At 32.2% G+C, this 26,814-nt stretch overlaps 3 protein-coding genes, 2 long non-coding RNA genes and 1 other non-coding gene across 7 annotated transcripts; 2 read left to right on the top strand and 4 right to left on the bottom strand.

Moving 5' to 3' along the window:
• Positions 1-2,462: 2,462 nt before the first annotated feature.
• LOC148762971 (uncharacterized) lies at positions 2,463-2,998 on the bottom strand. Its single transcript, XM_088806682.1, has 2 exons — positions 2,987-2,998; positions 2,463-2,933 (listed from the first exon to the last, which is right to left on the bottom strand). Exons 1-2 carry the CDS (start codon positions 2,996-2,998, stop codon positions 2,463-2,465), a joined length of 483 nt encoding a protein of 160 aa, XP_088662808.1.
• A 3,057-nt stretch (positions 2,999-6,055) lies between these two features.
• LOC148762970 (uncharacterized) lies at positions 6,056-6,555 on the bottom strand. The gene is made up of 2 exons (XR_016026393.1): positions 6,316-6,555; positions 6,056-6,177 (listed from the first exon to the last, which is right to left on the bottom strand). It is a non-coding gene; the product is annotated as an uncharacterized LOC148762970 (long non-coding RNA).
• LOC18599974 (U-box domain-containing protein 9-like) lies at positions 6,156-8,904 on the top strand. Its single transcript, XM_018121234.2, has 2 exons — positions 6,156-6,416; positions 7,795-8,904. Exons 1-2 carry the CDS (start codon positions 6,156-6,158, stop codon positions 8,878-8,880), a joined length of 1,347 nt encoding a protein of 448 aa, XP_017976723.2. The 3' UTR covers positions 8,881-8,904.
• Positions 8,905-14,468: 5,564 nt separating this feature from the next.
• LOC148762969 (small nucleolar RNA R71) lies at positions 14,469-14,575 on the bottom strand. Its single transcript, XR_016026838.1, has one exon. It is a non-coding gene; the product is annotated as a small nucleolar RNA R71 (small nucleolar RNA).
• Positions 14,576-17,045: 2,470 nt separating this feature from the next.
• LOC148762968 (uncharacterized) lies at positions 17,046-19,678 on the top strand. Its single transcript, XR_016026252.1, has 2 exons — positions 17,046-17,178; positions 17,561-19,678. It is a non-coding gene; the product is annotated as an uncharacterized LOC148762968 (long non-coding RNA).
• Positions 19,679-22,978: 3,300 nt separating this feature from the next.
• On the bottom strand, positions 22,979-25,574 carry LOC18599973 (ubiquitin hydrolase). Of its 2 annotated transcripts, none has more exons than XM_018120492.2 (4): positions 25,271-25,574; positions 24,942-25,151; positions 23,916-24,170; positions 22,979-23,245 (listed from the first exon to the last, which is right to left on the bottom strand). In XM_018120492.2, the coding sequence occupies exons 1-4, from the start codon at positions 25,274-25,276 to the stop codon at positions 23,195-23,197; spliced, it is 522 nt and encodes a 173-aa protein (XP_017975981.2). In that variant the 5' UTR covers positions 25,277-25,574; the 3' UTR covers positions 22,979-23,194. The 2 variants fall into 2 exon arrangements, with proteins under 2 accessions (XP_017975981.2, XP_017975982.2); XM_018120493.2 differs by having other exon boundaries at positions 23,916-24,167; positions 25,271-25,565.
• Between the last annotated feature and the right edge of the window lie 1,240 nt (positions 25,575-26,814).

Below are 26,814 nucleotides of genomic sequence, written 5' to 3'. Positions count from 1 at the left end.
TCAATGGCTCACTTCCCTGGAGGTAGAGATGTCAAGGTTTAGGTATTGTTTGCTTCTAGTGCTGTTATCTCCTTGGCCATAGCTTCACGTTAGTGTTGTGATTAAACTGCTTGAGAAAATGACTTTGGCTCATTAGTAGCAGAGATGGCCACTAGAAATACATTGTGAGCTCTAGAAAATTTAGAATAAGAAATATTGTGAGATAAATGATATACCGTCGAGTTAACTGTAGAAGGTGAAAAGTGCAAAGCAGGAGCAAGTGAGGGGGGCAATGTATGATCATAACTAGAAAGTTTCTTTGAAACTTGTCGTTGTCATTTGGAAAAAACAATATTGTGTTATTCATCATGTGTTGAAGGGACATTAACTTCTTGAATATTTATCCTTGGTTCAACCATAAGAGAATCAAGTGCATTAAGAATTTGGTTGACCTTATCTTCTTTAAGGCTCAAAATGTGACTCCAAACTAGGATTGAAGGCTTGTGTCGCAGAGATGAATCATGTGAAGTCTTATTCTTTAAGTTTGGGCTATTGACTTTGCGACCCATTGGTGTTTCTATATCATCATATTGGGCCAACTTAGGTTGATGATGAGCTTGTTATGGACTGGCTGGTGAGATTTCAGTCTGTTTTTGCTGTGTTATATTTTTTAGATTTGAGTGTCTTAGTGGTTCATCAAATGAACTAAGCGAAGTGATCTGTGTATGAGATGTCTATTCAGCAATCAAATTATTTACCTTTTCATCGATCTTGCCAAAAGGAAATATTTCTTCCCAAAATTGCACATCTTGTGAAACATAAATCCTTTTGCTTTAAAAATCATATATATGATATCTTTTCTATCTGGAAAGATAACCAACAAAGATACCTGGTTTACTACAAGAGGCAAATTTATCAAGCGATTTAGTATTGACATGCCCCTAACAGAGACACCTAAAAGATCTAAAATGATCATAAGTCAGAGGCTTACCAAGCAGTTTTCTCATATGGAGTCTTGTTCTCTATGACTGAGAACGGCATTGGATTGATCAGATATGCTGCAGTAAGCACACATTCTCCCTAAAAAGCAATGGAAAGATTAGCTTGAAATCGAAGTGCACGAGCCACTTCCAAAAGATGACAATGTTTGCGTTCCACCACACCATTTTGTTGAGGTGTGTCTGCGCAACTGGTCTGTCTTTCCATACCATTTTCAAAGTAATGGTCCACCAAATCCTCATGCTTAAATTCCATCCCATTGTCTATTCGTAGTATCTTTACTTGTGTATTGAACTGTGTCTTGACCCACTGAAAAAAATAAAGTAAGAGATTTCCAGTTTCTGATTTTTGCTTCATGAGAAAAATCCATGTTGTCTAGCTATAGTCATTAACAATATTAAAGAAAATAGTGTGATCCTGAAAAAGATACGCTGTGATAAGGACCCTAAATGTCGCAGTGAATTAAATCAAAAGCATGCTGACTTTTATTCCTATGATTCGGAAAAGGTAATCCAGTTTGTCTTACCCTACAACATGCATAACAAAGAAAATTATCTTTTCTAATGCAATTAATAGATAAATTCGAAACCACTGAAAGACGAACCAAAGGAATATGCCCTAATCGATGATGCCACAGAATCGCAGTATCTTTGTCAGTATCCTTGCTTTTAGCCAAAAATGCCTTGCCCACCCTCAATGGCTCCAAGTGGTACAATCCGTTCCGCACTTTACCCACTCCAATCGGCTTCCTCGAGTGTAAGTCCTGTATTACACAAAATTTAGATCCAAAAAATGAAAAGATAGTTTAAGTCACGAGTTATTTTGCTCACAGATAGTAAATTAAAACAAAATACGAGTACACCCAAAACCCATTCCAAGGTTAAGTTATGCCCAAGATTCACTCGTCCCAAAGCATGAACTGATATAGTGTCACCATTCGGAATTTGAACAGATGGAATATCAGGATTTTCAACCTTGTCAAATAAACTGTTGATTTGATGGGCAATATGATCTGTGGCCTCAGTATCAATTACCCACGAATTGTCTTTCTTACTAGAAGAATTACTAGAAAAGTTCGCATTTGAGGCCATGTTGACTACTGGCCCATTTCTATTGTCGGATTGTCAGTCCAAAAGGTCTATTAGTTGCTGGATATGAGCCTGTGTTACCTAGGAACAAGTGAAGAAGACTCTTGAGGCATGTCTATCTTTGACCCAGCCAAGAAAGCACGGGCTTTCGTGTCAGTTGGCATTACCGAAGTTCTTGGCCCCTATCACTGCGTACATGTGCTTCGTCTCCTCCAACTTTCAATTTCCTTTTCTAATCTGTTGGGTAACCAACAATCTCATAACAATCATCATGGGTGTGGCTGATCTTGTCACAGTGTGAGCAACGAAAGAATGGGAACCTTCACCACTATGTCGATCTCGCTGTTCATTGCGTCGATCAACTCATTAATCCCCAACCTTTAGTCTGTTGCCACATCATGCACTACCAGTGGCTTGATTTCTTACCATCATGGCTGTTCCTTCGAGCATCATGGCTCGTGAAGCAATCACCGTTAACTGTTTTTCTTCTTGTTCTGCTATTTCATAGACTCGTCCAATGGTAGGCAAGGGCTTCATGCTATGAACTTGTGACCTAACGGTTATGTAATTATCATCCAACCCCATAAAGAAGTCGAATACTTTCTTTTCCTCGCGTATCTCTTGCATTTGCCTTGTCACACCACAAGTGCACTTTCCACAAGAACAAACAGGTAAAGGTCGAAAGGTTTGAACTTCATTCCATAGTGCTTTCAATTTTTCATAATAGGAAGATACTAAAACTTTCTCTTGCTGTAAGAGTGCAATGGCTCGCTTGAGTTCATAAACTCTAAGAGTAATGCCTTGAGTGAACCGTTCTTTAAGGTTTTCCCATAACTTACTTGCATTATTTGCATGTACTGCTCCACCCTGCAATTCTTTGTAAAGAGCATTGATTAGCTAGGATAATACTATTACATTACATTGTACCCCATCTTGAAACTCTGGTGAATTGACTTCCAATTTTGAAATCGTTCCATCCACGAATCCTGCTTTTTTGAATTGGATGGCGTTGAGAAAACTGCACCTCTAAGTGAAATAGTTGTCTCCTGTTTCGCTTAAAGGATGGGTGACAAATATTAGCCCAGGATGATAAGAGGAATATAGATAATAGGGTGATTTGGTATCGACCAAGGTGTTATTCGACATATTCACACCTATGGTAGGTACCAAGCTCATGTTGCCCTTGTCTACTCCTCTTTCACCCTTATTAGCCATAAAAAAAAAAATTTAGCCTAGGTTGCTTGCAAACTGCTTTGATACCATGAAGAGTTTGAATACTCTTTAGATGATTTTATTAAGAAACCAGTAGGTGTTTATATACAAGTTTCATTGTCAATACAAAAGGAAAAATAATCTATGCAATAAAGAGGAATTCCCTAGATCAAGCTAATGTTATATGACCAAGCCTATAATTAAGGAAAATTACAAGTACAATCACTAAGTCAATTAGAATAGCCAAGTCAACCAAATCATATCAATTGAAATGATCTTCATCATATCAATCACGACAAATTGGAATCATTAATTGAGATAGCCTTCATTACTAGGATCACTAATTGAGATAGCATTGAGATAGCCTTCATCACATACTCTTGCTAAATGCCATCTCGATTGCAATTTACTTACAACTCATGTTTTTACTTTTAGATGGCAAGGCATGACTTCTGGCAACAACTTTGTTCGGCCTTATAATTGGAGTAGACTTTGCTAAAGGCTGTGGAATTTGACAAGAAAATTGAATATAGAGTTTTAGACAATTAAGCTTTCCCCCTTAATTGAATGTCACTTGTTGAAGTAATATCTTCTCTTTTCTTTGCTTTTTTTTTTTTTTCTTTTTTACCTTTGGTCTCCCCAAACATATGACAAAAATTTATATCAGTACTTTGATTAAGCTTTAATAAACAATAAAGATTGTTTTATATGTATAAATTTACTTCTTGTTCCCACTTTTTATTTCATTTTATCAAAGTATCTCCCAAAAAGTGATTTTTTTTTACAATAAATTTTTAGTTGATGGATTTAAAATTTCGCATAAAAAGTAATTAAAGAGTAATCATATAAATTCATAAACTTATATATATCATAAATTATATATATATATAATAAAAAAATTAAAAATAAGTCCCTAATTGCACCACCTTAGCTCAGCTCGAAAGCTTCTAGTAGACCATTATTCTCAGCACTTGGCTTTCAACTCTCAAGTACTCAAAATGTCATAAAATATAAAAGTTAGCAACTTCGTGCCATGATTGCAATAGAGAAATTATGGATCATGTTTAAAATGCAATAGCCTATATTGGACTATAGTTTCTATAGTTTTTTTTCCTCTATGATTTTTCTTGGTCAAAGTACACTGAAAGACCGAAAGTCTTTATAATATAACATTTTGTTTAATCTCTCATTTAATCTCTGTACTTTGCATCACGTGCAATTTGATCTTATGCAATTTGGTCCTTCCCACACTGTCCTCGCCCCAAACAATAAGAAAATTCACTCCAATTTTCAATCTTTTCTTTTTATTCTTTCTTCCCAAATAGAATCCTACTTTTATATTTTTATTGAGCATTAAAAGTTTTATTTTTTAGCATAGTGCTAAAAAAACTCTTGACCTATTAAAAAAAATTTAAATAAACCCTTATTCTTTTATTGTGTTTAATCAAATTCTTGTATTTCTATTTTGAATTAAATAAGCCCTTATAACTAATGGTTTATTAATTACTATTAGTAAGAATATCACTTGTCATTTTTTATTTATATGACGTTAATATGGAGAGTGAAAAATACTATATGATCATATTATCATGCTACATTAACATATCATATCATCATTAATTATAATATGTCAACATGTCACATCATTATCAATTATGATATAATAATATATCACGTCAATATCATATGATTAGACTTGTCAAAATGGACATGATCCATTAGGCCAGCTCATTTTTATTGAAAGTAGGGTAAGTTGGGTTTGAAAATTTAGGCCCATATTAGAATCGAGCCTAAATGGTCCACTCATCTAATCAATGGGTTATCCCGGGTTGGGGTGAGCCAGCCCTATGGACTTAAAGAAAAAAAATAAACTAATAATTTTATATATTTAGCTATATAAAATTAATAATTTAATTACAAATTGTATTGCTCATTTTATATATTTATCTTAGATGATGTCATTTCTAAATTTTATTGATGGAGAGTTTGTTAGATAGAATTATAAAAATATTTTTTTTTTTGAAAAAAAGAATGAGCTGGTCCAGTTCAATCCATGGGATAGCAAAGGGTGGGTTAGGTGGGGTTTTGATAGCCCATATAAAATATGAGCTGATTCGATTCAACTTATATTTTTTCAATTCACAAGGGTTTGGGTTGGATTGGGTCAGGTTAGCTCATATTGACATTTTTACATACAATTCATTTTGATTAAGTCAATTATTAGTTATAAAAATTTATGTGACTCAAAATAAAAGGTTAATAACTTATTTGATTTAAAATAAAAATATAAAAATTTATTTAAATTTTTTAAAATAATTTAAAAGTTTTTTTAAATATTGTACATTTTTTTACTCCGAGAACCAATAACCTATTTTTCTTTTTTCAGTAGCCAAAACAGAAGAAGTTTTTTCTGGAAAGGTGAAGTTTTATTGAGCCAGCCTTCAACCTGCCACTTCAAGTCTTTAGTCTTAATTGCCTAAAAGACTCTTGGTGGCATAATAGTTGCCTAGGCTGGATGGAACCTGTACATTTGTACCAAAAGAATCTGCCCAAAAGAAATTGGCAGCACAGCACCATGAACAAGAAGAGGTGCCAGAAAACAAAAATCGTCCTACCCAACCCAAAGAATAAGAAAAAACTCCCACAGTAAGGATCTTCTCATGTGAAGTCAACCTTAATCGGCGCCACCACAAATTACCCGCCAAAACAGAGGAAGTTGCTAAGCAAATTACAAAGAACGTACAAGAAAATCCATTAAACCATCTCCGTTTTCAACATTTCTTTTCCTTACTCTTCGTAAACAATCCAACCTCCTTTTCCTTCAGTGGTTATTAAAATCTTGTCCCTTTCTATTCCCAAAGAACCTAGTTTCTTTCAATGGCTAAGACAGAGTCAGCAGCTGCAGGGGAAGAAACAGAGTTAAAGAAGGAACTAGGAAGGGTGGTGAAGACGATTCTTGAAGAAGAAGATATCGGATTGAAAACAATTGAAGCTACAAGAATCTTGTGTAATTTAGCTGAATTGAAGCTGAAAAAACCTGTGGGCCTTGGAGTGGATGATGCGGTTATGCCTGAGAAATTCAAGTGTCCTCTTTCAGGTGAAAGAATGGGTGATCCTGTTATCTTGGCTTCTGGCCAGGTTAGGCTTTAAAGATCGACATTTTTTACGTTTTCTTTATCATGCTTAAGACTGTTTGAATTTTGGCTGGTTTGTTGCATATTAAAGTTTTTTTTGTCTGTGGCTAATTATTTTTTATGTTTTGTTTTTCTGATTTGATTGGGAGTACATTTAGTCCGTGAAAGAGAATAAAATAATTATTTTGTAAAAAATAAAAAATAAAAAAAAATAAAATAGTCATTATATAGTTTGATTTGTGAAATGAAATAAGTTAAAAATTGTTACCATTACTCATTTCAATGTTAAGTTAGAAAGAACAGTTTTAAAATGATTCAAAAATAAATAATAAAATGATAAAATTATCTTTTATTATAATAAAATTTATTTTAATCAAAAATAAAAATATATTTTAATATAATTTAATAAAATTTATACCAAAAGAAACAAATTACCTTTTGCTATAATTTAATAAATTTTTTTCTTTTTAAATCTTTTAATTTCTATTTTCATTAAAATTTAAAAAATTTAAAAATTTATTATTAAGATATTAATATGAATTTTTTGTTTAATTTCTTTTTATTTTTTCTCTATTTGCATTTTTTCACTTTTTAATCTTTTAATTTCTATTTTTATTAATAATTTAATAATTTAAATAATAACATTTTTAAATTATTAATAGTTTATTTATAATTTGAATATTATTAGGATTAAAACATTATTAATTTTTAATTTTTAAAAATTTATAATTAAAATTTTAAAATTTTTTATTTTGAATTTCTTTTTTTTAACATTTTCCTTTCTTCTACTCCGTTGGCCTGCCAATGAAGCTATCGCGGCCATCGACCTCCGGTTGTCGGGCAGGAAATTTAGAGAGAGAAGATGAGAGGCAAGAATGGATAGAGAAAGAAATAAAAAGGGAAAGATGAGAAGAAAATTATAAAATGTTCATAGCTCTAAGTTCGTAATTTTTTAAAATAGATTTAGTGTGGAATTTTCAATACCATGGGTGGTGAATAATAAAAATTAGGAAATTTTAAGGAATAGCCATTCCAAAGAATGGATATCCCTCCCTCCAAAAACAAACCAAATGGAAAATAAAAAATTCTTGAAGAATATGGTGGAATGGCTTAACTATTCTCGCGTAACATGCTGTAAAGATTTTCAAATATTGAGTTATCCTTCATTTTAGAAGGAAATGAATTTGTTGTCCGGCAGACATTCATGATTTTAATTAGGCTGAAATTCTCAAAAAAAAAAAATTGTTTCTTAGCTGGTTACATTTCAATAAAATAATCTGAGCGTAAATATTACCTTTTTTGTGAGAGATTGTCATATTTAATTCTTGATTTTTTTTTTTCTTCTGAATCATCTGCATTAACAATATCTTGTTGATTTTCAGACTTTTGATAGGCCACACATCCAGAAGTGGTTGAATGAAGGTAACCTAACATGCCCTCTGTCCAAACAAGTCCTTTCCCACACGATCCTCACCCCTAACTATTTGGTGCGAGAATTGATTTCAGACTGGTGCATACAACGTGGCATTGCACTGCCAAAATCCTATCAGGATGTTGATGGAAATATGAATACTGAGGTAGACCAAATTTATTTGAACTCATTGCTTGAAAGGATGTCTTCTTGCATTTCTGATCAGAAAGAAGCTGCTAAAGAGCTTCGGAGACTAACAAAGACCACACGATCATATCGCGCAGTTTTTTGCGAGTTTACTGATGCCATCTCTAGACTGCTCAGTCCACTACTACAAAGCAAGGTTGAGTTAGACCCTAGTGTCCAGGAGGATTTGATCACAACAGTTTTAAACCTTTCAATTCATGGAAACAATAAGAAACTCATAGCAGAAAATCCTATTGTCATCCCTGTGCTTATTGAATCTATGAAGTTTGGAACCATTGAAACTAGAAGAAATGCTGCAGCTGCTCTATTCTCATTATCTGCGCTCGACTCAAACAAGTTCATCATTGGAAATTCTGGTGCTCTTGTGCCTCTCCTCGAACTCTTACATGAAAGGCATCCATTGGCAATGATCGATGCTGCCTCAGCAATATTCAGCCTATGTATTGTATCTGAGAATAGAGCAAAGTTTATTGAAATAGGGATAGTGAAGGTAATGTTGCAGAAGATTAAGGATGGCATATTTGTTGATGAGTTGTTGAGCCTTCTTGCTCTACTATCTACAGATCAAAATGTTGTTGAAGAACTTGGAGATCTTGATACTTTGCGTTGGTTGCTTCAAATCATAAGGGATAGCAGTTCTAAATTAGCTAAAGAAAATTGTGTGGCAATCTTATACAATGTGTGTTTGAAAGATTTGACTATGCTGATGGTTATCAGGGCAGAAGAAATTAAAAAGCATACCTTAGCTGAAATTGTAGATACAGGGACTACAAGGGCTAGAAGGAAGGCTAGTGGCATCATTAAAAAAATACATAAAGTTTTTCCAGCTATACAGAGCTTGAGGAAATAAACCAAAACAGAATTCATTTTTGGACGTTATGTTTTTGAATTTGACATAATATGCACCAATTCAAGCTCAGTTACTAGTTTAAAAATTTTAAATGCCTATACAAATTCTTATATACTCATGTCAGGGAAGTTTTAGTCCAAATGAGGCTTATAGATGAGCTAGCAAAGGATATAGAAAGGTTTATCATCCAGTGAAAGTTGTACTTTTTAGCATATCTGATTCGTTATGAATTCTTTACTCTCTTCCCTTCCCTTCCATTTCCTTATGTAATCTAATTTATATCAACAGTATAGCCTGATTTGACTGCCAACATGGAATTGATACTTACTTGGTTTATGTTGTTTTTACAGAAAAACAATAAAACTTTGAAACCCTAATTTTCATATAAGGATAGAAAAATAACTTAGTCTGGTGAGTTATTGATAAATGTTTTCAAACCTTTTTTAATTTATTGCTTAGAAAATTTATATTTTATAAACTATTAAGTTTATTTGGAAGTAAGTAGAAAGAGAGAGCATATTGGGTGTGTTTTGGAAAAAGAACCTTCTATTAAGAAGGAATCAATACCTAACAGTCAAAATGAATTCTACTTAATAAAAATCAATATCTATTTTGTGGGTATCGCTATTTAGTACCTAGAATGCCCTGAAAAGGAATTTTATATGAAAAGTATCGATCCTTATGTTCTAGAATTTTTTAAACAATTAAAAATTATTTTTGGCTTTTTCTAAATTTTTTAGAATTTTCAAAAATAAAAAAAATATTTTTATGTTTTTGAAGTTTTATGATTTTTTTTCAAATATTTAAAATTATTTTTTAATTTTTTAATTTTTAAAGTAATAAAAATTAAGTTTTGAAATTTTATTGATTGATTTGTCTGTTTTCTTATATGAATTGTAAATGTTATGTTTGGTTATATTTATTATAAATATATTTAAATTCATCAAAAAAATTATTATATTGATTCACCATACTGGACTTCTTTTATTCGTTTGATAATACTTAAATATGTCAAATCAAGAAATGTGAGTTATGTTAAAAGGGATTTTTGATATTTTTTCCAATGAAGAAGGGTAAAAATGTCAAATTAAGTTTGATAACATTAGAGAGTAAGTTGCAATTTGAGATTGCATTGATTTTTTAGTGTAATCACATTATATCAAGGAGTTGTAATGTGATTGTATTATAATTTTATATTAAATTGGTATATTTCAAAACAAACACTGCAATGTATCCATTGTAAGAATGTAATTACACAATCCTCATACTAAATGCTACTTTATTATCTTTTGTCTTTGATACCGAAAAAATCAATTTAATTGACGTCGATAAAAGTATATGTTCAAAATAACAATAAAGAAATTGAAAAAGTGGTAATTGATGTTGAAATCCAGTGTATACATCATGCACTGAGTTGTAATTCCATCGTCTGCATTTTTTTCCCTTAATTTTAGCATTCCACCATCAGCTTTGGAATTTGCTTAAACAAATGACTTTTTGAACAACTAACACACTTTTACAGGCAAAGATTACCAATATGTATATGATTTATTTTTAATCAGAACTTTTACAAGCGCAAGAACCTCTTGCGTCCGGTATTGGGTAGTGTAAATATCAGTCATTATCAGAGCATTCTTCCTTTCTTAAGCATCGTTTGTCGGTGACAACTATTCATTAACATGCATTAGCTTTTCACAGCTGGTGGCTGTCTTGAGTACATTTGACAAGTTATTCTAGTTCCTGAAATATTCAGCATTCATTCTTGCATTGTTTCCATCATTGGCATGCCTGGTCATAAACTCCTACCCTCCTTCTGCAGTCCACCTTCATTTATTCAACTCAATTGACCATGACTTGTTAACAGTAAAATCAGATACCCGATTGATAATGGTTTAATAGCTTCTTTCTTGGGTAAAAATTTGTAGGCAACTGTCAATTCCAGAAGCATGTGTGAGGATTTCCGGGAAGTAACTTTGCACTTCTGGTCAATGTTGCTTGGATTTTTCATTTTCCTTGAAATATCCGTGTCTAACACATACTACCGATGTCGGACGTATACCCCGAAGCTAACATACTTTCTGGCATGTATCTTATATTAACTTTGAATGTTTCCGCCAAAAAGGACAGCAAGTGAACATCATCTAAAGGATCCGATTACGAAAGCTAGTTGGTTTTAGAGACAGATAAAGTGGTTTTGAGGATGGACTGTCATAAACCTATACGAATCTGGTAGATTAGAAAATGCGAACAACTGCTTGCTAGAAGACATGTTCGGTTTCTAAACAATATATAAACATTTATTAACAAAACATGAAGGTGTGTCCTTCACTGGTCTGGTGGGATCAGGTTGAAGCATGGATGTTTTAATAAGGAATCATAATTTTGTTGTGATCTAAGACAGGGCGAGCAGACAACAAATTATGTCAATTTCATGTGAATATGATGTATTTAGTGCGTTATGAAGACAATGTCTAAAGCAATATTTTTGCGTTTGCTTTGGTTAAGAGGTCCTTGAAAAGTGTGGAGCTTTTCTTCGAATTTAACCAGCAATACAAAAGGGATGGTCCAAATTCACATTTGGTTTACAGGATGAAGTAGAGAGAAATAAAATTAGCTAAAAATATAATAAAATAATTATTATATAATTTGATTTATAACATGAAATAAGACAAGAATTGTTGTTATAATTCATTTCAATGTTTAGTTGGTAATAATAATTTTAAATTAATAAAAAATTAATGATAAAAAGACAAAAGATATTTTTTATTATAATATTTAATTTTTAATTTAAAATATTTATTTTTAATAATTTATAAAAAATTAATAAATTTTTATTTAAAATTTTAACATGATTATTTATTTATTTTTTAAAATATTAGTAATTTATAGCTTATTTAAAATATTAATATGATAATTTATTTTATTCTTTATTCTTATTTAAAAATATTAAAATATAAAAAATTTATAATTAAAATTTTAATTTTATTTTTTTATAATTTATAATTAAAATTTTAAAACTTTTTATTTTAATTTTTTTTTCTTTTTTTATTTCCTTTTCTTGTCCGACCATCAAATATGAGACCAACATAATAGAATGTTGATCTAACGCTCTTTATGCTCAGATTTGGCCATTAAGGCACTAAATCAGTGATTCCTGCAATTGGATCTAACCATGGTGATTCTTGCAGTTGGATCTAGCCTTGGGTTGCTAGGTCTAATTATGGGTTTTGGCCGAGGAGCTCCAAATTCGATACTTCCTTGATCAAATATGGTTGAGGAGTGCTAAATCGATACTTTTCATTATCAAATTCGATTGTTCTACCACCACCCTTCAATGGTTGAGGTGAGGAAATTGAAAAAGAGGCAGCTGAGGAAGAGCGAGAAAGAAAAGGAGAAATATGGAAAGAAAAGAAAGTATATATATATGGTTATGTGATAACTTTTTGATATAGAGTTATTTGGACTTAATTTTGATAGTAATTTAGCTTAGTTCATGTAGTAATACATAGAAATTAGTAAGCTTTATTTAATTATTTTAGGTTAGTTAAGTTAGGTGAGTTAATCTAATCTTAGTTAATTTTATACTTAATTTGGTATTAATGTAATTAAGATAGATTGTTATTGATTTATTGTGCTTTTGTAGGTGTTCAATGAAGGAGGAATTTGAATAAAAAAAGTACAGCAATTTTAAGGTGTAGATTTTTTATGCATATATTTCGGTATTTTGACTATAACTCTCTCTACAAAACTCCAAATAAGATGATTCTTGGACTATTGGAAGGCTAAGAGAAAAATATACAACTTTCATGTTTACCACTTCACCAGTTCAGCTTAAAAAATGGTCAAAAATCTTATTGAAGTTGAATTACTGCAACAATCTTAAAGCGATTACGATTTCTGCTATTTAAATTGTCAAGGCCGCTGCTCATGTAGTTTGATGAGGAAATTCTAATTAGAATGGACTTTTTTCTTCACTCAACTTGGCATAACTTCAAAGCCTTATAAAAATAACTTTTCGAAAGAGGAACAAAACACCAGATTGAGAGTTAAGATTCAAGCCACAAAATTGTTGAAAAAAATGTCTCATTAGAGCTGAAAAGAAATTAAAAGATTCAAGAAAATTTAGAGATCAAGAGTTTCACTCTTGGAGTTTCTTTATTCTTTATTTTTCTTGGTTTAGTTTTAATGTTTAAACTTTATTTGATGATGATGTGTGACTTGATGAGGAACTAATTCATTTATCTAAGATTATGATTGAACTCAATACGTAGTCTGATTTATTTATCTCTCTTTTGCTTATGTTTGATGAATTTAAGTTGTTTATTTTATTTTGTTCTTAATTCTTCTAATTGACTAATCACGAATTAGATTGAATTGAAAACCTAGGTTAAACCTTGACAAAGGAGATTTAGATAGATCTAGAATAGAATAGCATATGATCGAATATACTTAGTTGATTAGGTGGTTTAATTTGCATATAGGGTAGACATACACCTATAAGCCATATGTAGCCAAAATTAAATAACGAACTTAATGAATCTTTCTTCAATTTAATTTGTATAGTCATATAGTAAATTAATTAGAAGATGTATTTTTATGAGAAACTCGACAAAGACTTGTAAATAATTTAAGACTCTAAGTTAACAACTTAATCCATTAAGTTAAGTTAAGAGAGAAAGATAAATAATCATATGAAGTATTGAGGGACATAATAAACTTAGGTTTAAAGTTAATCAAATTTAATAAAATAATTTTGCTAGTTAATTTAGATTAGTTTTAGTCATTAGTTTGTTAAAATTATTTTTCCTTTTCAATTTAATTTTTAGTTGTTTGGATAAAATTAAAGTGTTATAATTTTATTAATTAACAATAGAAATTAAAACAATTCTCTGTAAAAACAATACTTTATTTTATTATTATATTACTTGTTAACAATACGTGTACTTGCATTAGAAATCAACAAGTTTTTGGCGTTGTTGCCAAGGAGGTGATTTTTAGTTCTTTTTTGTTAATATTAATACAAAGCATTCTTAATTTTAATCCACACTTTTCTTTTCTTTAATTTTTCAAGTACTTTTGGTCGTTGTATGCAAAGAGCCCAAAACTTGTAAATTGTTCCTTTTGATCTAGAAATTGAAAAGACTTTTCGAAGATTTCGGACGAAAAATAAAAAAAATTTTACTCCAAGTAAAACCATGGCTAATCAACAAGAGGAAGAAACTAAGTCTTTGAGGGATTATGTTATCCAACGAGTACAAAATCTCCACTCTAGTATCTGAAGACCTCCTATTTAAGCCAACAATTTTGAAATTAAGCCATCAATTATTTAGATGATTCAAATTGTTGTTCAGTTTGGGGGTTTACGTAATGATGATCCAAATGCTCATATTGTAAATTTCTTAAAAATTTGCGATATATTCAAGACTAATGGTGTTACTGACAATGCCATAAGATTGAAGCTTTTCCCTTTTTCATTGAGAGATAAAGCAAAAAGTTGGTTAAATTTGTTTCCTGCTGGTTCCATTAATAGTTGGGATGATTTGGCTCAAAGATTCTTAACAAAATTCTTTCCATCTACTAAATTAGCAAAGATGCGGAATGATTTCACTTCTTTCATGCAATTTGATTCTGAGTCACTATATGAAGCTTGGGAGAGGTATAAGAATTTGATAAGAAGGTTTCCTCATCATGGATTACCTAAGTGGCTGCAAGTTCAAACTTTTTATAATGGTTTGCTGAGACCTTTTAGAACTACCATTGATGCTGCCGCTGAAGCTGCACTCATAAGTAAATCCATTGATGAGGCTTATGATTTACTTGAAAAGATAGCTTTTAATAATTATCAATGGCCATCTGAAAGATTGGGTACAAGAAAAATTACTAGAATTCATGAATTGGATGTGATAAACAATGTTTTTACACAATTGGCTTCTCTCACAAAGAAAATAGATAAACTGAGTATTAATGTTGTTCAGAACTCCTTTATGACTTATGAATTTTATGGGGAAGGACATTTCAATGACAATTGTCCCATCTATTCTGAGTCTTGTAAATTTATTGGAAATAGGCAACAGAACAATCCCTATTCTAACACTTATAATCCTGATTGGAGGAATCATCCTAATTTCTCATGGAATAACAACCAAGGGTCTTCATCAGCATCTAAGTTAAACTTTTCTCTTAGATTTTCATCTAGAGCCCCCATGCCAGAGAAAAAGCCTTCAATGAAGGATATGTTCATGCAATTCAGGACAAAGACTGATGCATTCATAACTAAGACTGATGCATTTATGACAAGAACTACTACCTCCATTCAAAATCAAGCAACTTCAATTAGAAATCTTGAGACATAAATGGGCTAACTTGCTAGTGCTTTACATACTAGACCATATAGTACCTTACCGATTGATACTAAACCCAACCTAAGAAGAGAATGTAAGGAACATTGTATGACAATCACTCTCCGCAATGAAAAAGAGGTAAGTAATAAAGCTCTAAATTCTGAAACCTCATTCAATCTTATGAGAAAGAAATTGAAAAATATGCTGAAAAAGAAATTGTGGTTGAAAAATCTATTGACAATTCAAAAAAAAAAATCACAATTAAAAACTGCTTCTACACCTCCACCACCTTTTCCTCAATGTTGTCAAAAGCAAAAACTTGACAAACAATTCCAGATATTTCTTGAGGTATTAAAAAGTTGCACATTAATATTCCTTTTACTAAAGCTTTAAAACAAATGCCAAGTTATCTTAAAATTTTGAAAGACATCATGACCAAAGAGAAGAAATTGGAAGATTTTGAGACAATTGCACTTACTGAGGAGTGTAGTGCTATAATCTAAAATAAGCCTCCACTAAAGCTTAAGGATCTAGGGTGTTTTTCTATTCTTTACACTATTAATAGTTTTAAAATTTCTAAAGCCTTGTGTGATTTGGGTGCTAGTGTTTCAATAATGCCTTTGTTTAGTGCTAGAAAACTTGGATTTAAGAAAATACAACCTACTACAGTTACCTTGCAATTAGTAGACAGAATAATCAGGCACCCAATTGGGATTATAGAGGATGTTTTGCTTAAAGTTGGCATCTATACATTCCGATGGACTTTGTTGTGCTCGAGATTGAAGATGATGTTGAAATTCCTTTCATTTTGAGAAGATTATTCTTAGCTACAGCTAGAGTAATTATTGATGTGAAGAATGATAAACTAACTTTCAAAATTGAAGAGGAGGAAGTAGTGTTTAATTTTTTCAATGCAACTCAATATCTCTATACAGATAGTTGTTGTAATGTGGATTTAGTTAATGAAGATAAAGGTAAGCTTATTCCACCACCTTCAACAAAGCAGGAGTTAAATCTTGAGACAAAACCACCACCACTTTTAGTCATCTGGATTTTGTGGTTGGACAGCGAGTAGTATTTTCTTATTCACAACTCCATCTTTTGTCATGGAATCTTAAACTATATTGGGGGGGAAAACCTCTAAGATGGTAAAGATTCATCCTTATGATGTTATCAGATTTATAGGGGGCTTATCGGAGCAGTTAAGGTCAATAAAGAAAGTATCGAGCCATATAAAGTAGTGCAGAAAGAGGTGTTCTAGTCAAGCTAGTGATTATAAATAAGTGCTTCTTGAGAGGCAACCCAAGCACTTTAACTTATTCTCTTTTATTTTCTTTATTATTTATTTATTTAATTATTAAATTATTAACACCTCATTTTATTTTGTAGGTACATTTAAAGCCCTTTTAAAAAAATGTAAAAAAAGTTTTAAAAAATAAAAATAAAAAAGGGGTAGGTCGTGGCCTCCCATACTCCAATTGACACGAGCCACGACTTATTAAGCTCCAAGCAGTGACCTCGCTTGAAAAAAAAAAAAGAAGAAACCATTGAGGCCACGGCCCAACGGCTTGCTAGAGCGCAAGTTGTGGTGTTCCAATAGCAACACAACAACCTAGCGGGTTTTTGTAATGTGGGCCACGGCTCCCATTAAGGGCAGGTTGCAGGCCTTTCCTGATGTGGGCTACCAACAATGGTAGCCCACTACCAAAACAAAACCCTCATTTCTTTATTTGGGCTGCCACAACAATGAAGCCCACACCTTCCAATACAAAACCCCCCTCTCATTCTAACTTTGTCCCATATTTTTTTATGCAAAATTTTGGACTTTTTTGTCTTCTCTTCTACCCATTACTTTCTGTCTCTTCTCTACTCTTCCACTCACCATTATTCCTTTCATCTTGATTCCTCCATACCCATTACCCATATTTATTTTCAAGACTTTTGCTCAAGATTTCAAGTAAGTTTTAATATTTTATTTATTTATTTATTTTTATTTTTTTATTTTTTATTTTTTTTTATTTTTAAGAAATATTGTTAACTTGCTTCGCATTATTTATTTTGTTGAGAAATTGTGTTGGGTATTAATGATTCTTGAGCCATTATGCTTAATTGTTTTTGAGTATGGTAGATTCTTTAGATTTGTGCTATATAATTCTACGGTAAGTTGAAATTGGGACTATGGAAAAATTGGGAATGGCACCCAAAGAAGCAAGACAAAATTCTAGTGGTTCGTTTGATCATACCCAATGTAATCCACATATGGACCACATGTTTCAAACTTATGGTGCTTTTATGGGAATAGACATGTCTACTCTTCCACTAATACCTAATCCTCTTAGGGGTGCCAATGAGGCAGAGGACAATGGTGCAGAAGATGATGGTGACGAGGAGGAGGGTTAGAGCTTCTCTATTTTCATCCAACTATCAGGGGAGTATTCTTAACCTTTCTTTTATTTTTTCTAACATTAAGGACAATGTTTAGTGTAAGTTTTGGGGGGGGTGAATTTATTTTTTTGGTAATGAATATTCTTTGGAAGTTTTAGATTTAAATTTACTTACATGCTTATCTAGGTTTGTAAATAATTTAAGATTAGTTGGTAAATGAATTTATTATTTGTTCGAATTTTAGGAATCTAGAGTAAAGTTGTGCCAATTTTTTCGATGATTTCTCTATCCAATGATTAGAGTTGTAATTTTTAAAAATCAATATGGGCATTTTAGTCCTACAAATTATGGACACTATTCCATTGATAATGGAATAACAAATATTAGGACGCCAACATAATAGTCATTTTGGGGAATAGCCATTCTTAAGAATAACTATTTTTATCATGTGATGAAACTTAAACTCAAGTAAGTCTCAAAACTAACATAAGCAAAAGCTAAAAAAAGTAGAGTGAAAACTATTTAGAGAAATGATTATTTGATGTGTATTACAAATGAGAAAAAAAAACCTATTTATAGGCTTATGGCCTTTTGGTTAGATAAGATTAGGTTACAAGATAGGGATAAGACAAGAGATTTAAGTTGAAAAGGTAACATTCAAATTAAATTCAAATTAAATTCAAATTTTAATCTAATTTAGTAAATCTACTTCTAAACTTAAATACACATGAACAAATCCTAAATATTAAAAAAAAAACAAAAAGTAGACACTCTTAGGGGTGTGTGAGCATTTCTACCCCTATGTTGCGAGCTGGGCCTTTTAATTGGTTTGTTGGGCTATTTGACCTAATGGTTTGTTTAGACTATTTGACCTACCTGTCAAGATAGTCTAAACTTTTAAGCTGTGACATATTCCTCACTCCTAAAACTAAATAAATTAAAGAAAAAAAATTACCCAAGAATAAAGGGGAATGGCTTAGAGATGGCTTTTACTAATAACAAAAGCCCAAAAATTTAATGAACCTTCCTTTAGAAATCCATTATCTCTTTTTAATGGACTTTTATAAAGTATCATATGGGATTTGTTCGAAACTCTTTCTCTAGAAATGGAATGGACAAAACTAGATAGCAGAAGCCCACAAGTGAATTTTTTGTTCCTATTTATCATTTTTGGGCATAATGAAGCCAATAAATTGGTAATAACTGATATTTGACAAAATGGTTAGAAGTACACTCAAACAAGACAGAACGATGCCTTGCTTTCACCCCTATAAATCGAGTTTGTTACATTGCATCAAAAGTTATACTTTGCACTTATCAAGCCAATCTAGGAAACTTCATTTACTCCTTTGATCCTTTGGATCACTATTTAAAACCATCTTTATTTCTTGACCAAAAACAAATTTATACTCAATAACCAAGAAAGATTTCGAGGAAGCTCTAAGAACCTTAATGAAGAATGACCACATGGATTTATGGTTTGGTTTAATATTTACTTAAAGTTAGAGCATGAACTCACTTCAACTGGATTTGTGGAGAATCTATGTTGAGCAAACCTCCAAATAAAGGCAAGTTGGCATCTATAATCGCCATTGGTTAAAATCCTAAAGCCAAATATCCTAAACCTTAATGGCTTAATGCCTTAGGCCAAAAAAAACCCTTGAAAGTCTAAATCTAAATTTAATTCCTAATTTTTAAAGCCTAAAATTAACATAGCCAATTAAAAAAGGTGATCTACACAATGTAGAAAAAGCAAATTAGACATCCATTGGCATAAAAACTAAAATACTCAAACATAGTAAACTCAGCTACGTAAATTCAAATCACCCTTCAAATCAATGCCTTGTTGCTAGACAATCAACAGCTAGTGTCATAGACTATACTTTTTCGCTCAAGTATGCGATAGTCCGTGCGGCTTTTAAGTGGACGCTTCCACGCAAGTCACTTAATAACTCGTCTAGATCTGAACAAACGGCAACAATAGTCACAAATTAGGTTAAGGCAATGCACATCGAAATAATAGGGCATACCGAATGCCATACATGCAACCATTGGAGCCATAGAAAGAAAAATGTTTTATTAATATGAAAATTATTACAAAGAGACCAAGACACGCCATCGTCGAGCCATAGGGGTAGCCCTAGATGGTTCGCTACATACATACCTTTACCAGTGAGGCAGCCTAACAATCCATCGACTGCTCACTTTCTATAACAAGTTTTACCAGATTTTACAAGTATTTTACCAATGGCTATTGCAATACTTGAAATGAGGACATTCATTTTCTAAAAGGTCTTTCCCTTAAAAGATTTGACAAGAATTTATAGAGATATGATCACTGGCCATTACAATGTTTAAAAGATGGACATTTCCCTTACAAGTACAAAAGACTCAATCTCCTAGATAACTCTACCTTGTCATAGTTCGATAAAAGATTGGCTCGTGACAGCTAAGACAACCTTAGGTGATATAGTTGTGTATAATCACAAACTAAACTTGTCTTTTGCTCTGTTTGAATAAGATAAACCAAGAAATGTTGCCTTCACAGAGTAATAATTCACCAAGTATAAACAGCCTCATTATCCAATGATCCAATGTGCAAACCTTTTTACATGATCCAATGATCCCTTAGTTCAACAACATAATAAGATAGAGATAAAGAAAGCATTAAGTATTAGGAGTAACATTGTCATGTGAGGGTATCAAGCATTGTCACCAACCAATTCCATCATTCAGTAGTTAATTCAAGATCATGCTAAGTGTTTCCATCCACTTGTTGAGTCTCTTGATCTGGAAATTTAGCAATATCAAAATAATAAAAAAAATAAATCAAATATATTGCAAAACAATATAAGAATTGACAACAAAAACATGTTGTATTTAACTAAAAGTTAAACATATATTGTGTCCACATATACTCATTTATTCTCAATCACAAAGAGGAACAAGACATGAGCTTCAACACAATGAAATGATAGATGCATGTTCATAATACTGTTGCTTAAAAGAGAATGTATAATCCAATATTGATGAACATACTTGACTCTTCAGTATCATCAGTTTGAGCAATCATTACAGATGGCAGTGGAAGATCTGCATTAGCAAGGAACAATACAAAAAAATCAGCTAAAAGGGAACTTTTAAAGGAATTACAATAAAATAGGATCATCTTTCCACGCCCTAAACAAAACCAAGCAACACACAAACATGCAATTGACAGGCTTTCATGCTTTTCATGGAAAGTACAAGAAAGAAGCAGAAAGTTGCTCAAGGAAACAAACTTTTTTTAAAAAAGCCTTGCATGGGTGAGTATGGTACTTCTATAACCAATGATTAACTACCAACTTAAGCAATAATCTTCCTAGCTAAGACATCTGCATACTAATTCGTAGCCCAACTTTAACATAACCACTACCAACACAAAACATGATCTCTATGCATATTTACCTGCTTCTATAACCAATGATAAACTACCATCTTATGCGATAATCTTTGCAAGCAAAACATAAATATGCGAATTGAAACCAATTTTTTTGAACATAATGAATACGAAAACTACATGACCTATGCATATAACCTGGTTCTATAATTGATCTTAAACATTTATATACGAATTCGCAAGTGGGTTTTTAAGTAACATAATCAATACCATCATCAAGCAGGGTATCTCATCCATTCTTCATCAACAATATCTATAAGTATACCAAGGCTCGATGTCACAAGTCAACCTTATATCAAACCATGATAGGGTAGAGTTATCTATCAGATTGAGCCTTTTGTACCTGGAAGGGAAATGTCCCTCTATCAAACAATGTAACGGTTTGTAGTGACACCTCCAAAAATACTTGTTAAGTCTTTAAGGGGAAAGACCCTTTAAAAAAGAAATGCTCTCATTTCAAGCGTTGTAATGATTACTGGTAGAATACTTGTAAAATCTTGTAAACTCTTTAGAGGGGGTGAGCAGTTGGCGGATTGTTGGACTGTCTCACTAGTCAAGGTATGTTTATAACAAATCATCTAGGGCTACTTCTATGGCCCGACGATGGCATGTCTTGGTCTTTTTGTAATTAATTTCATATTAATAAAATATTTTTCCGTTTTATGACTAAGTGATTGCATATATGGCATTCAGTATGCCTTTTGATTTTGATGCAGGTTTTCTTAGTTTGATTTGTTATTATTATTAATGTTGGATTAGATATAATTGGTTGACTTACGTGAAAGCGTTCACTCAAGTGCCGCACAAACTATCGCATACTTAGACAAAAAAGAGTAATTCGTGACATTCAGTTCTGCCATCTTTTGCTCTTCAGTTCAGTAATTTTCCTTCAAAAATGCAAAAGTATAAATACCCAGAAGTTAAAAATATTAGTATTTTTATAGTTTTAACAATAAATACACTTTCAAAAATAAAAACCAACAACAACAAAGTTACATAAAATTAAAAAAAAAAAAGCAACAAAGTTACACATGCATGTTTCTTTCGCTTTAAATTATCAAACCCACATCGTAAACAAAGCCTTATTCACTAAATTTCTTCCTTTAGCAGAAAAGGAAAAAAAAATTTGGGTCGATTTAATATCGTGTATTTATAGAAGTAAACTTGGTTAGAGACATTTTGTCGAATAGGTCAAAGACAAAATAAAACGAGGGACAACACTTACAAGTGAGAAACTAAAATACAAGGTTATTGAAATTGAAAATAATCCTTGTAATGGAAAAGGAAGGGTACCTGGTTGACTGCTGAATGTGATGATGAAACTCTATTACTTTAGTTTTGGCGTTTCCACTGACATATAGAACTGGAAGTTTGAACTGTTTTTCTTGTATCAGGATGCCTATATCAATGTCACGTCAATATTCACGAAAAAAAAAATAAATTGTATTTTAATTAACAATACTTATTCAACTATTAATTAAAGAAATTTATTTGATCAAATATAAAAATACAAAAACTTAATTGAATATAATAAAAAAATAAAAATTTATTTAAATTTTTAAAATAATTAAAAAAAATTAAAATATTATATCTTCAAAATCAGAATTTGAAAAACCTTTGCCTAATTAGAGTTTGACTTATTTGAAGTCTAAATTTTATATTTATTAATTAAAGTACTAAATATCTAAATATTACAAATAATTATTTTCAATGAATAACAGAATCTATCCTAAGTAGCTTCACCCATGAAGACACGAACAAGTATGCATGCTTTCCATAAGTACTTAGACTAGTTTATAAGATGGAAAATGTTAATATTCGGTTCTAACAGAGGATTGGTTCTGTTAATTAGTTTGTTAGTCTTAATCGCTAATGATGGGTTCAATTAATTAGTTTTTTTCAATGAGTTGAATCAATTGGATACGTAGGCAAGTGGAATCAAATGCATAATTCAGCTTACTATAAATTCATCATTAAACAAAGAACAAAATCATCATTTGACAGCCATTTCTCACTACAAGCTTTGTTTAGTCAAACATGATGAAACAAAAAGGAATACATCACTACACTAACTACATCTTTTCCATATAAACATTCCAGGGCAGAACCAGAAGCAAATTTCTTCCTTCAAGCTCAAAACTCAGAATCTTCATGTTGCACAAGCTGGTACCAAGCATGAGAAGAATCCTGGCATTTTCTTCTGCATGGAACAACCAAATAAACCTCGTCAGAAACAGACAGCTTAACCAAAACCATCAAACTATGGGCAGCCTCTCAGTCCTGCTACTATCATCTTGGCTCAAGAATTCAAGGGCTCAAACAAGTTTCCACCCTTGGCTGGACCAGACTAGCCAACCCAATGTAGACCTCAACTTAGAAATAATAAAAAAAAACCTTCTTTCTAATTAATATATGTAATGATTGTGGGCTTTGAGGTGTTTGTTTTCAAAGGGATGGAAAAAGACCTCCCATTGGAATAAATGACTAGGGTTTGACAAAGAAATCAATATGTGCCCGACCATGACTCTTTAAGGTCCATGGCAGAATCAAACAGAAGCGCCAATAATATGGTGATTTGGTGAGGTGAGGAATTGAAATGTGTTTCTTTATTATGTGATCCCAAGTAAACTGGTAGGTATTGAATATTTAATTAATTATCACTTCCATTAACAACTCCAATAAGATTTACAACAACAGTTTCATTATTATTATAATCTAAGTATGTTCTAGTTGTATGCAGTTTTATTTGACTTGAGATTGAACAATCATGACTTAATACATATATATATATATATATATATATATTATGCATAAAAGAAAAAGAGCCCATATTGAAAGAATGCAGAAAAATTAGATGGAAAGGGACTTACTCGCTTGGAAGAGTGGAGGAGCTCAGGGGGGATTTTGTAGAGATCTTCATCAACAGGTTTGGGAGGTCTCCTGGGAGGCGCGGCATCGTTTTTGAGTTGCTTACCACTGTTATTATTGTTATTATTTAAAGTAGGCACGTGGTGGGGATGTTGATGCTGGTATTTCCGTGGCGGTTCAGTCACGTCACAAACTCTCCCTGCCTTCTTTTGCTCCTTAACGTGCAGTCCTCGCTTCTCTCTTACCCTACTCACCTGCTAAATGCCACCACACACACCACTATTGTCAACATTCATAATAATAACAATATCCATTCTTTGATATCATCTAATTACATCTTTGGCTTGCATTCCCATTCTCCTGTTCAGAATTGTGTCCGCGTCACCCCTAGCTATCTGATCTAAACCATTCGTACATTTACATTGTGAACACTCTTTACCTCAAAGTTAACACACAAAATTTAACTCTATCGCCTTGTTCACGTGATCACTCCAAATTTGTTATTTTACAACCAATCTGTAGGTGTACAAACAGATAAGTTAATTTACTAATAAATGTTGTACGACTGATGGAAATTAGACAGTTATATGTATAGATTTTTGAAAATAATTTGTATATTGCAAGGAAGTTCAGTGTTATCAGAATGAAAAATCTAAAAATAAAAAGGCAAAAGTTTCTTGCAGGATTGCTTGATTAGAGCAAAACAGTTTCCAGGAAAGGCGTTTGGGAGAACATTTCAGCTTTGGCATTGCTGCCCATGTTTCTGCAAGAAAAGTTGCCACAAATGGGCTTGAAGACAGATTTGTGCTTTACTTACTTCTCTATGTCCCCACTCTACAAAAAAATGACAGTTAAACAGTTCTGCAGATATACCAGAAGTTACTCATTCTTTCTTTTGTTTCAAAGTTCGGATTTTTTTACATTACTCCAGTAACTTAAGAAGCCGAGAGCAACAAATCAACAGTACAAATATGAGAAAGTCCGGAAATAATTAAAAATAATAATAATAAAAAAAGGAACTAACCAACCTTTCTAGGAGGATCAAGATTACGAGAATGCTTCCTCGAATCAACAGCGTATAAGTCAGCGGGGACATAAGGATTAGATTCTCCTGATGAAGAGCTGAAACGAATCAAACCAGCTTGTCTAGCACATTCAAAGTACTGAGTTATAGGCAGCTCATTTGCATAGTCCCAGTCTCCAAATGCCGGTATCTGCCCACTTCTCTTACAATAATCCTAAAGAATTCAAAAAAAAAATAAAGAAGAAGAAGAAAAGAACAAAATCCCAGCACAGAATTAGCTTTAAAGAAGAGATTCAAGATTCAAAGAAAATGAAAAAAGAAAATAGAACTTACATCCATTGTGGGGTTGTTTGCGACAGTTGCTACCTCGGAATGAACAAGCCAAAGTTGTAAAGGTGGGAGGGGAAAGAGATTGGACTTTGAAGGTTGTTTTTAAAGAGAATGAGAGCAAAAAGGTGAAAAAGGGAGAGCTATGGGGATTCTCAAGAAAGCTACAGAAGATATAAATTCTAGTTCAGAATTACACAGAAGAAACGAATCTACATATAAAGATAGAGTTCAGCTCTTTTCTCTTGTGGGAACACAGTTATCGGAAAAGCAGCAAAAAGAAAAACAGTACTCGGGAAAAAATTGTAGGAGTGTATAAAAAGAAAGAAATCAGAGGGACAGTCGTCTACTATTAGGTGCTTGCTTTGTCAACTTTTTCTCATTATAATATATGATGAAACTTTATTTTTTTTTGTCCAACCTTGATCCCATGCTTTGCATTTTTTAATATTAATATTTTACTATGTTCTATGTTTTTTTTAAAAAAAAATGGGTCTTTTTTTTAATAGTTTCACGCGGCAAAGTCAGGAAATGGGACCCTTGAGAATGCAGGGAGTCTTCACAGTTCACTTGGATTTGGGAGTTGTTAACTGTTAGAAAAAGTGGGTGAGTTTGCAGTGAACTGAAAAGCCATTTTTTTTGGGTTATCAAAGATTTGTTCTTTTATTTTTTTTGGACAAAAAGGGCTGTCCAAGATCTGAAAAAAGCTTGAATATTGCATAAATAATGTCTGTAGCCAGTGGGCAAATGAGCTACAGTTGCTCTTTGGTACCTGCAGTAAATAGCTGATCTGGAATGAGAAGGGGAAGTGCTTCCCTGAGAAGTTCTGTTAAATGGTCAAAGTTATATCCAACCTAATTTTGATTTTGTCTTCTGAATGGAGGATGCAGGATTTTTATTGGAAAGGTTTGGCCAAAAGAACGAACTGGCTAAGACTATTGAAAATTTTGTTCCTATGTTTGTTCTAAAAGCACTGACTGTAAGATATGAAATTATGACTATGGTGTCATTCCTTTCTCATAAATAGTAATGTTCACTCCATTCAAAGCTCTTCCACAAGGTAGGACTTTCATTATAAAGAGTGAAGTCTACTCCATTTAAAGTCTCCATTTTGATGCTGGCATCCAATAACAGAATGCATTTTGCAAGAGGCAAAAAGGATAACAAAAAAGGAGAAAAGGGTATTTCCACTCGTTTGTAAGTGCTCTTTGCACAAAACTTTCAAATTCTTCTGTCGTATCTCAAACTAGATGCCAAAGCCACTAACCCACTGGCCAGACCATGACAAAAGAAACTGGTTTTCCTATGGTAAAAGTTTATGAAATTTTGGTTTTATAAATAGCATTTAAAATTATAATAAAAACAGAGGATTTTAGAGACAAATTGAGTTATCTGGTTACTATAACTTTGTAGCAGAAAAGGTTTCTTCAACTCTCAACCCTTGTGCATGGTTTTCACCCATGAAATCATAGGGAAAGAACATATGTTTGCTAAGTTAAAGCACAACATAATTAATAAATCATAATGTACGGCATTTCCAAAGGTACATT

The sequence above is a fragment of the Theobroma cacao genome, chromosome 5 (assembly GCF_053813885.1).
Source record: "Theobroma cacao isolate CCN51 chromosome 5, ASM5381388v1, whole genome shotgun sequence".
NCBI lineage: Eukaryota > Viridiplantae > Streptophyta > Magnoliopsida > Malvales > Malvaceae > Theobroma > Theobroma cacao.
Note: the sequence above shows the minus strand (reverse complement) of the source record. Positions and strands in the feature narration are given on the sequence as shown.